The 11,819-nt window shown below is 36.7% G+C and overlaps 2 protein-coding genes across 2 annotated transcripts; one reads left to right on the forward strand and one right to left on the reverse strand.

Annotated features, from left to right (window-relative positions):
* Positions 1-4,822: 4,822 nt before the first annotated feature.
* LOC137713748 (uncharacterized) lies at positions 4,823-7,671 on the reverse strand. The gene is made up of 4 exons (XM_068453095.2): positions 7,536-7,671; positions 7,054-7,359; positions 6,380-6,568; positions 4,823-5,354 (listed from the first exon to the last, which is right to left on the reverse strand). Exons 2-4 carry the CDS (start codon positions 7,306-7,308, stop codon positions 5,271-5,273), a joined length of 528 nt encoding a protein of 175 aa, XP_068309196.2. The 5' UTR covers positions 7,309-7,359; positions 7,536-7,671; the 3' UTR covers positions 4,823-5,270.
* A 32-nt stretch (positions 7,672-7,703) lies between these two features.
* Positions 7,704-11,793, forward strand: LOC137713135 (uncharacterized). Its single transcript, XM_068452394.2, has 2 exons — positions 7,704-11,229; positions 11,346-11,793. Exon 1 carries the CDS (start codon positions 7,934-7,936, stop codon positions 11,012-11,014), a length of 3,081 nt encoding a protein of 1,026 aa, XP_068308495.2. The 5' UTR covers positions 7,704-7,933; the 3' UTR covers positions 11,015-11,229; positions 11,346-11,793.
* Positions 11,794-11,819: the final 26 nt, after the last annotated feature.

An 11,819-nucleotide genomic window follows, 5' to 3' on the forward strand; every position in this document is an offset into this window, starting at 1 on the left:
GAAATTACATTTCTACCCATATTTCTTATTCATGTTATATTTTAATTAGAGTGTTAAACTTGTAATTTCATAGAATTTTGGTTGACAATGAGTGCTTTATTAATAAGTAGAGATTAGTGCTTGCAACTACAATTTAGTTGTTGACTTTGCAGCAAAGAATACACGAAAAACCAACCTTTAAATGAAACTTCAATGTTGTATTTTTTTGAAGGTCTTGTTCACTTGGTATCATAAAAATAAACGGATTGTTAATTATTTAGTAATGCATATTTTTGTAGCTTTCTTTACTTATTATGTAATCATATTTGCAATATTGATAATTAGCGTGGATTTTAAATTTGTTTTAATTTTAGTTATTGCTTTTTAACATCAATATATTGAAATTATTTTTAGAAGATCATCTTAAAAAGGCCCTTTATAAATTTACAATAAAATTTCTGAAATCTCAGAGATAGCTCTTGCTACCTGCAATACGTGCGCGTGCGCGCGTGCTTGGAAAATCTTACAAAGAAGAGTAAAAAAAAAAACACTAAAAAGCAAAAGTAATTTTGTTTCTTGTTTTCCAACATAGTATATATAATAGTGTATATTTATACCCTTTGTGTTGAAATTAAACAGGGATTATTCTTCATAGTTTATGAAATGGAGTGAGGGCCAGGGCAGGGCAGGGCCTTGTCAAAGAAGGCATAAAATTTGCAGGCTTTTTGTTTGTTCATATTTGAAGTGATAAACGTGCATGCCTAACCCTTTCTACTTTCTACTTTCTGCAGGGGGAGCATACAGCCATATATTCTTTTTTTACCCTAAAATACAAAAACCCTAATCAAGTTAATTTGCATGCTTTCGTACGTCTACCAAATCACTTCGGCTTCTAACAATGATGATATTAATTTTATAAAGTAATAGTGATATAAGTTGATAGCCAGCTTTTAACCGCAGTTGTGCTTGTTGCTAAAACAGTTTATCCGTCTTTTACATTCGAATTCAGTAAAGTAGAGGATTTTAAATGCAGTTTATCATCGATATTTATTAATTTTCTTACATCTCATTAATATAAGGTGAAATTTGTGGGGCTTTTGAGGAGAAAATTCTTACGATAAAAAGTGTATGTAAATCAATAGAAGTAGTCCCTAAGTTTTTCCACTGTCATAATTCTTATGATTTTTGGAATTATCATAATTCTTCATTTTGATTATTAAGATTGAAAATCAATAGAAGTAGTCCCTAAGTTTTTCCACTATCATAATTCTACTTCCCTAAGTTTTTCCACTGTCATAATTCTTATGATTTTTGGAATTGTCATAATTCTTTATTTTGATTGTTAAGATTGAAAATCAATAGAAGTAGTCCCTAAGTTTTTCCACTATCATAATTCTTATGATTTTTGGAATTGTCATAATTCTTCATTTTGATTATTAAGATTGAAAATCAATAGAAGTAGTCCCTAAGTTTTTCCACTGTCATAATTCTTATGATTTTTGGAATTGTCATAATTCTTCATTTTGATTGTTAAGATTGAAAATCAATAGAAGTAGTTTCTAAGTTTTTCCATTGTCAATCATTTTGGTTATTCAATAAAAAAATCTCCGTGAAATTAAAGGTATTTTGTCCGATCAATCCCTTCCCATGCTTTTCCATTAGTGAAGATTTTTCACAAAATGATTCACGGTGGATAAATTCAAAACCACTTCTATCGATTTTCAACATGAGAAGTAATTATGCCAGTTTCAAGAATTGTGTCAGCTAAAAAGCCGATGTATAAATAAAAGAAACAAAAAGGAAGGCCTTTGACGAAAGCCAACATATAAAAATCACCGGCTATGAAAGCAGGCAGCCAGGGAGGCATCCTATGCATTCTACCTCCTCCAACCAAGGAAGAAACTAGGGTTTGATGGGTTTGTAGGCATATTTTTTGTTATCATTAACCCTTAAATCCCGTTATTTTATGAACGGTCTGTGATTAATTATATATAATCACCAGTCACACAAAGATTCCAACTAATTAAATACGCATTAACAATAAGAAGAAAAATAAACCATAATTTAGAGCTCGACAGCTTCAAGATGTGCTGGTAAGATACCATCATTGTTGAGTACTAAATTTGAAGCAAATAATTATTTAACATATCCATCAGATGCATAATTTGGTTTTTTTAATCATATAGGTTCCAATCCTTCTCAAATTTCAATCTTTAAGGAGGGCAGTTTGTTCATAAATTGCCGTCTTTCGTGCATGAAAAATTTGTTTATTAATTTTTGCTCATAAAATAATATGCAGATAGAAATTTGAACTGTCAACTTGAGATTATTAAATTAATTATAATTTAATTAATATAAAAAACAAGGTGCAGGAGGCCCAATAATCCTCGAAGTGGCACGTTTCTGGCGTGATTAGTTGTTAATTAAGCATCAATATTCTCATATTTCTTGCTTGCATGTACGGCTGAGACAATTCAAACTTAAGTTGTTCAAAGAATAAATTTTAGGTATAATCTTAAGCAAAACTAATGAAAAGGGTTTGAAAATTTTGAGTTTTAACCATAAGAACAAAATAAAGGGTAGAGTGAATAATATTATGATTGACTTTTTAGTGTAAAAATGTGATTTTTCGTTAAAGTGAACAGTACTGTGAGTTTTTCGTTAAAGTTCCCAATAATCTATTAGACTTTTTGATCTGTATTTATAGTTTCCTTTCAGATCACTCTAATTCTATATAGTTGTTTCCTTGTATGCCAAAAAAAAAAAAGAGTAAATAATTAAATTTGAAGGCAAGTTTGAAGAAATCAAATTATTTTTAACAATGATTTGTTACGTACACACATAAACATTAGACTTCGACCTATTAAAAATATCAAAAACTAATTTGACATGTATCGATGCATGGGAAAATTCAAATGGGACCTTTAATAATCCTTTATTATCATATGGGTACACATAAAGTGTGTGTGAATTTTTTTTATTTTTGTTTTTGAAATAGAAGGAGAGTGGAAGAGAGTTATAGAGAATGTGAGAGTGGGAATATTTTTTTTTGAATTAGAGATATATTAGGATTATATGTAGGTGAGACTTTGAAAAAAAAACAAAAAATATTTGGTTGTGTGAAATTACATTTCTGCCCATATTTCTTATTCATGTTATATTTTAATTAGAGGGTTAAACTTATAATTTCATATGATTTTGGTTGATAATGAGTGTTTGATTAATTAGTAGAGATTAGTGCTTACAACTACAATTTAATTGTTGACTTTGCAGCAAAGAATAAACCAAAAACCATCTTTAAATGAAACTTCAATGTTGTATTTTTTTGAAGGTTGTGTTCACTTGGTATCATAAAAATAAACTGATTGTTGATTATTTAGTAATGCATATTTTTGTAGCTTTCTTTACTTATTATGTAATCATATTTGCAATATTGATAATTAGCGTGGATTTTAAATTTGTTTTAGTTTTAGTTATTGCTTTTTAACATAAATATATTAAAATTATTTTTAGAAGACCATCTTAAAAAGGCCCCTTATAAATTTACAATAAAATTTCTGAAATCTCAGAGAAAGCTCTAGCTACCTGCAATACGCACGTCTATATATATATATATATATAAATAAATAAATGTGCTTGGAAAATCTTAGCAAGAAAAGTAAAAAGAAAACACTAAAAAGCAAAAGTAATTTTGTTTCTTGTTTTCCAACATAGTATATATAATAGTGTATATTTATACCCTTGGTGTTGAAATTAAACATGGATTATTCTTCATATTTTATGAAATGGAGTGAGGGCCAGGGCAGGGCAGGGCCTTGTCAAAGAAAGCATAAAATTTGCAGGCTTTTTGTTTGTTCATATTTGAAGTGTTAAACGTGCATGCCTAACCCTTTCTACTTTCTACTTTCTGCAGGGGGAGCATACAGCCATATTTTCTTAATTTACCCTAAAATACAAAACCCTAATCAAGTTAATTTGCATGCTTTCGTACGTCTACCATATCACGTCGGCTTCTAACAATGATGATATTAATTTTATAAAGTCATAGTGATATAAGTTGATAGCCAGCTTTTAACTGCAGTTGTGCTTGTTGCTAAAATAATTTACCCGTCTTTTACACTCGAATTTAGTAAAGTAGAGGATTTTAAATGTAGTTTATCATCGATATTTATTAATTTTTTTACATCTCGTTCATATAGGGTGAAATTTATGGGGCTTTTGAGAAGAAAGTTCTTACGATAAAAAAAAAATGCACGTAAATCCAAAAAATTGAATAAATTCTCTTCCCCCTGAACGAGTTGGATTTACAGTTTGGTTTGGACAGATCTTTTGAGTTTTTGAAAGGGCAAAAATTGAATTCAATATGAAAGGCTAGTGGCAAACACACAACTCAGTGAAAGATGTTGCACACTGACATTCTTGTCTCCGATTCTTGATCACTCAATTTGGCATAACTGCGACTCACCGAGCAAGTGATAAAGGGTGAATAAACTTATTGGTGTTGAAGGAGGCGAAGGAGGGGGCGGGAGGAATATATTAGATTTGTGTGGTAAATTGTCACGGTGAATAAACTTATTGGCGTTGGAGGAGGCGGAGGAGGGGGCGGGGGGAATATATTAGATTTGTGTGCAGAGATCACTGCTCTTCTCTATTTGATCTAGAAACCCTCGCGATCAAAGAACTTACCTACAATGAGAATGTCGTTGTGCTTGCTGGCATCTCAAATTAATGACACACGGCTATATTAAAAAGTTAAAATCCATGGCACCACCTGATTGACTTGAAATACTACCACCGTAACAGCTCAGGCGGGAGATTTTAGTTTTTACCATGAAGATGGAGATTGGAGAATAAGATAATACTTTGTCAGTTGCAGCCCAAGATACGAGAGTTTGCCTTTGGAAAGCAAAACATAATACAACAAATAGGTCCAACAAATTGAACAAAATCGTACACATTTGGCTCTGCAAGCTCTGCCTACCATCACATGGAGTGTGCAAGTTGAGCGAATGCTTTACCATATGCCTTTGCCACCATTGCTTTGTGATGGTTTTTGGAAGTATATTTTCTACATTAAAGCAGCACAAAATTATACCAGAAACCAAATCCACACGATTGCAAGATGTTCTTTCAGAAGCTCCTCAGAGATGCTAATCTTCGGGAGGCTCATAAGCGCGCAGAATTTAGCCTACATAGGCTTTGTGTATGATTGATATCGTATAGAGAATCAAAATGTTGAAAAAAAAAAATCTGATATTCACCAAGTGACATGCTCAAAAGACGGGGAAAAGTCACTTGGAAGTGTGTCTAACACTTTCTTCAACCCGAGCAAAAGCATCTGTGAGCACATCAATCGTCCAATCCTTTAAATCCTCCTGCGAAAAACATGTGAACAAACATTCTTTAACTGCTCAAAAGCAAAAAATAAGAGAAGCACAAGCATATGCACAAAACACGGAAGCTTTTTCATTCGAGAAAGTGGAATATAAATTTCTGACTAATGTTCTTTAAGAGAATTCCATTAAAATGAAAACGTTTAAGATCTATGATTTTCTACACTCTACAGCAGTGTAAGACCCTTCCCCTGTGGGCAATGAACCAAATTATGAAACAAAAAGCACCGAAGTAAAATATCACAGAGATTGCCCGTGCATAATACTTTCTAAAGCAGTTAAGCATAGCAAGGTCGCAAAAGAAGACTTTATGCTGGTTGGAAGCTATTAAGGGTGAGAAACATGATACAACTTAAACTCCTTAGATCAAGAGGCAAAGATATGGTTCAGAACTTGCGAAAAGGTCAGCATGCTATTTTTTATCAGCAGTAACGTAAACATTCAGCAAATTAGTCACCAGTGCAGACCTACACATGTAAATATCCAAGTGCTAAATGGCCAATTGAAAGGCAAAAAATAAAAATCAAAGATGTGGTTGCTTAAGCATTCACGTATGTTAGAAAAACCAGCGGTAACCTAACATTCATGTACATTAGAAAAATGATCGGTAACCTAACATTCATGTAAATTAGAAAAACCATGGTTAACGTAACATTCATGTGCAGTAGAAAAACCAGCAGTATCCTAACATTCACGTGCATTAGAAAAACCAACAGCAACCTAACATTAATGTGCATTAGAAAAACCAGCAGTAACCTAACATTCGTGTACATAAGTAGACCCGCTAAAACTATGACTCAAATTCTGTAAATGACAGCTTGGGGGGAAATTTCGTGTTCAGCTGGTGCCATTAGTTTTACAACTTGAGATGCTATACCATTTTTAGTGGCATATTACCAAAATAAAACTGCAATTTAGTGTAGGAAAGCAAGACTGATCCTACCCTATTATTCAATGATCAGAACGACTGATCACCGTTTAAAAGTAAAAAGTAATTTGTGCCTCACCATGCCTAATGGTTCTCCAGTTCTTAAGCGTGCATTTGGACGAGCAAGCTTGGATTCAAACGGAGTCCTTGGTCTTACTTCGCGAATTTCTTCCCATTCCTCTCGGGAGAGCATCCTAACAGTGCCCTGCCCAGCAGGAGCATTCCTTATTTTGCGTTCAATCAATTCTTGTGACCTCGAGTCGTCGTACTGCCAGCATGAAAGACCAGTTACATTAATCACTAAATATAATTAACCAAAGAAATCCAAAATGTTCTCTAATCAAACGAGGTAAGCTATTCTGTTTATGGCCAGGAAGACAAAAAGTAAAACCTTTACATAAAAGCTCTGTACTTTCAACAAGGTCTAAACCATTTACTTATTTCATCTTCCTCTCGAAAATTAAACACAAAAAACTTACTTCAAGAAGACAACAATGTTGAACTTCCAAAAACCGCAACAAATTATAAAGCGCGAGGAAATTTTTTCTAGCAATACACAAGCAGGATCAATAGGCAGAAGAGTGAGCAAAACAATGAAACACAGCTCCGGTAATCATGAATTTCCAAATTTTCAACAAGATGCAGATTCTAGTCGGAGATTACGATACAGCAACAACATTTAGGAAACAGAGAGCAAATAAACAAATGTGGTTGTGGAAACAATGACAGAAAAATATATTCAATTTTACTTACCATCATAAGGAGCTTGGCGAAGAGGGCAATGCCAACGGCGGTGAGAATCTGGGGCATGGTGGCTGTGTCGAGGTAGGTCATCGACTCTGGAACCTCGACGAAAACCGATTGCTTATCTTTCTTTGAGCTTCTCCTCCTCCTCATTTTCCCCAGCTCAGCAATCTTCCTCTTCAAGCTTTCGCTCGGCGCATCGAAAGTATGCAGCAGCCTCTGCCTCCCAATTGAAACCAGAACTCTCTGCCTCACCCAATTCATACCTGCCGGCTCGTATCACTTTCCCGTGCACCAACAGTTCAAAGAACAAAGCTTCAAAGCAAATTTCACATTTCTCATTTAAGACATTACAAAATTATAAACCATCCCCTTCAAGAAACGAAGGGACACAAAAATCCATTGAAAAATAAATAAAAGAAAATTACCCATTAAATATACGATTCGAAATTGCATAACCCATCAAACAATTTGGAAAAAAGAGATTATACCTGATGCTGATTAGATAGGAAAATTACAGAGCACCCATGGCTTTTTCTACAGAATTCAAGGAGGGTTTGTTGTTTGCAAGGCAGTAATGGAGGTTACGAGTTCAAGAAGCTTTGGGGAGGAAGAAGGAAGAAGGAAGGAAACCCAGCAGCAGCCAACGCAGGTGAGAATTTGGACCTGAAAAGGTGCAGGCCATTTGGGTTCATTGGGTTTTTATGAATTGGGCTTCAAAGTTTAAAACTTTACAAAATAGTCCAGGCCAATCTCTCCCCCTCTCTCCCCCCCTCTCTCCCTCTCCCTCTCCTCTTTTCCTCTCTTGGTCAGATGTCTTTGTGTTGCTCTCATCTCATGCCTCCATTGCCATAGCTGAGTGGCTCACCATTTGGGCATCAGGAAAAAAATGGGGTTATTTTCTCATGGACATCTCTTTGCATTTCATCTGAGCAATCGAATTGGTATTGCAAAAGCAAGACTTTTGATTCACATCGAATACTGCACCACCACCTCGCAGCAATCAGAGACGTTCAAACATGACGATGACGAAACAGTGAGAGAAATCTCCACCGTCCTCAGAAACCACAGCGACTGGCACTTCGTTCTCAACTCATCGGACCTCCCCAGGAAGCTGAACCCACATGTGGTCCGAGCCGTTCTGCAGCAGAACCACCAGGTTGGTGACCCAAAACGCCTCCTTAGTTTCTTCCTATGGACCGATACCCACCTGGGTTTTCCCCAAAATTTGCATTCCTTTTCGATTCTTGCTGTTGTTCTGTGCAATTCCAAGATGTTTGAGCAGGCTAATGCTGTGTTAGATAGAATGGTTAAGACCCGAAAACCAGTTTTCGAAGTTTTGGATTCTGTTGTTAGTTGTTTTAGAGACGGTGAGTGTGGTGGGTCTGATAAGATTGTTTTTGAGTTTCTGATTAGAGCTTTTAAGGCGGCGTGGCGGTTGAATGAGGCTGCTGATGTTTTTCTGGGACTTAGGAAAGTTGGGATTTTGCCAAGATTGGATTGCTGCAATTCTCTGTTGAATGATTTGTTGAAGTGTAATAGAATGGAGTTGTTTTGGAAGGTGTATGATGGGATGTTAGAGGCGAACATGAAACCTGATTTTTACACTTATGACAATGTGATCCATGCGCATTGTAGGGCAGGGAATGCCGGGCAGGGAAAGAGGTTTCTGTTAGAGATGGAGGAGAAGGGTGGTAATCCAGATTTAAGTACCTATAATGTGGTGATTGGTGGTTTGTGTAGGGCTGGGGATGTCGATGAAGCCTTAGCGGTAAAGAAGTCTATGGTGGAGAAGGGATTGGTCCCGGATAGGTATACTTATTCGGCACTTGTTGACGGGTTGTGCAGAACGAAGAGACCAGAAGAAACAAAATTGATTTTGAAATACATGTATGATGAAGGTTTGAGTCCCGACAGCACCTGCTACACTGCTTTGATTGATGGGTTGATGAAAGAAGGTTACTTGGAAGAGGCTCTGAGGATCAAAGATGAGACAATTGCTCGAGGCTTTAAGTTGTGTGATGCCACATGTAATGCAATTTTTGCTGGGATGTGTAAAGTTGGTAGGATGGAGAAGGCAGAAGTTCTCCTGAATGAGATGAATGTTATGGGCACTAGACCTAATGCCCAGACATACAAGTTTTTAATTGACGGGTATTGTCGAGAGCAAAATATGGTCAAGGCTTGTGAGTTACTTAATGAGATGAAGAAGAGGAACTTTGCACCAGGTGTGTTCACTTATGGAGCGATAATCAATGGCCTAAGCCGGTGTGGAGATATGGAAGGGGCTAATCAACTTCTGAAGGAAATGATTACCAGAGGTTTGAAACCAGGTGCCGTTATCTACACAACTGTAATTAGAGGTCACGTCCAGGAAGGAAAATTTGAAGAGGCAATAAAAGTATTAAAAGGAATGACCAAAAAGGGAGTCATGCCTGATGCATTTTGCTACAATTCTCTTATAATTGGCCTCTGTAAAGCCAGGAAAATGGATGAAGCCAGGATTTACTTTGTGGAAATGGTTGACAGAGGATTAAAGCCTAATGCGTATACTTATGGGGCTTTTATTCATGGATACTGTAAGGAGGGGCAAATGCAACTTGCAAATACGTATTTCCAGGAGATGTTGGGTTGCGGTATAGCTCCTAATGATGTTATCTATACAGCCCTGATTGACGGGCACTGCAAAGACGGTAACTTAACCGAAGCATATTCTACGTTTAGATGTATGCTTGGACGAGGGGTGCTCCCAGATATCAAAACTTATAGTGTCATTATTCATGGTCTCTCAAAGAATGGAAAAATTCAAGAAGCAATGGGGATTTTCTCCGAGCTCCTCGGCAAGGATCTGGTTCCAGATGTTTTTACTTACAGCTCTCTCATATCTGGCTTTTGTAAGCAGGGAAATGTGGATAAGGCTTTCCAACTTCTTGAACAGATGTGCCGGAGAGGCGTTGATCCAAACATTGTTACTTATAATGCCTTGATTAATGGATTGTGTAAGTCAGGTGACACTGATAGAGCCAGAGAACTGTTTGATGGAATCTCCAGAAAGGGTTTGTCTCCTAATGCTGTGACTTATGCTACAATGATGGACGGATATAGCAAATCCGGAAAATTAACCGAGGCATTTCAGTTATTAGATGAGATGCTTCTACGTGGGATCCCTACAGATAGTTTCATCTACTGCATCCTAATTGATGGGTGCTGCAAGGCAGGTGACATGGAGAGGGCTGTGTCTTTATTTCAGGACATAGTGGGGAAGGGCATTGCGGCCACTTCTCCTTTCAATGCATTGATTGATGGCTTCTGCAAATTGGGGAGGATGGTGGAAGCTAACCGGTTGTTGGAAGATATGGTGGATAAGCATGTGACCCCAAATCATGTCACCTACACGATTCTGATTGTTTCCCTCTGCAAAGAGGGGTTGATGAGGGAATCAGAACAGCTCTTTCTGGAAATGCAGAAAAGGAATCTGATGCCAAATATTTTAACATATACTTCACTTTTACACGGATACAATAGCACGGGAAGCAGATATAAGATGTTTGCTCTTTTTGATGAGATGGTGACGAGGGGACTCAAGCCTGATGAAGTTACATATCGTATGATGGTTGATGCTTATTGCAAAGAAGGTGATTTGGTAAAATGTTTAAAGCTGGTGGATGAAACTTTGGTCAATGGTGCAATCTCCAACAGTGCAGTGGTTGATGCACTGACAAGTACTCTATTCCGAAGGGAAGAATTTTCTGAGATAATGAAGTCACTTGATGAAATGGTAGAACATGGATTTATGCTCAGTCTTGCAACATGCAGCACATTAGTTCGTGGATTTCACAAATTAGGGAATGCGGAAAAAGCAGCAAGGATTTTTGAGAGCATGCTTAGGTTTGGATGGGTTTCACATTCCACCAGTTTAGATGACTTAATTCATGAGGACCAAAGTGAGGTTAGCTCCGGAATATGTTGAAAGCAAGTAAAGATGGCAATCTAGTTGATCGAGACAGAATTTCTGGTTCTCTTCCTATTCATTGCTCCCTCAACCAAATTCAACTGCTGGCCTGAGGGTGGAGTTTGCAAGTTGTGGTATGGAAAAGCTTGGTTTTGGCCATGTGGAGCTTCCTCATTCTTAACCAGTGATTGTGTTCTCCTTAAAGCAAAGGGGTGGATTCAATGCTTAGAAAGGTAAACTTTTACCTGTGCACCTTAATAGTTAACTGCAGAATTGCTTGGAAAAGTTTATTGGTTTAATTTTAACCTCTTGACAACTTTATGGAACTTTCTTTTTTGGTTTGAAACAGACATTGATGTAAAGAGAACGGGAAAGGGACAACAGTGGCAGGATATGAAGTAGTCAGTACACTCGAAGGTTGGTGTGGTGGGTTAATCCAGATGATATGAAGATGGGTGATAAAAGCAAGACCAGGAAACAATGCCGTGAGGTGGTCGTACAGGTAACAGACCTAAGTTAATGTGGTAACTAGCAATTTTTCTTGTGAAAGAAGCAACTTGGTTTGCTGATATTTTCATGCTGGAAGATTTCTGCTTCTTCGTGCTCATGTGTTTAGAACTTAGTTCTCCTCTTAATGATGGCTGCTATTATGTAGCAAGTGCCCTTGTATCGTTCAGATGAAGGCAGATTAGATACGAAAGAAAATATTTTTGAGTCAATGTAAAGAGGATCTATTTTGAACATTCTACTTTCTTGTCTCTCAAGTCAGATTTGATAAACGACTAACTTACGTCTTACTCATGATGCATCTCAGCTGTTTACA

Source organism: Pyrus communis, chromosome 14 (assembly GCF_041283825.1).
Source record: "Pyrus communis isolate YQ-2024b chromosome 14, ASM4128382v1, whole genome shotgun sequence".
NCBI lineage: Eukaryota > Viridiplantae > Streptophyta > Magnoliopsida > Rosales > Rosaceae > Pyrus > Pyrus communis.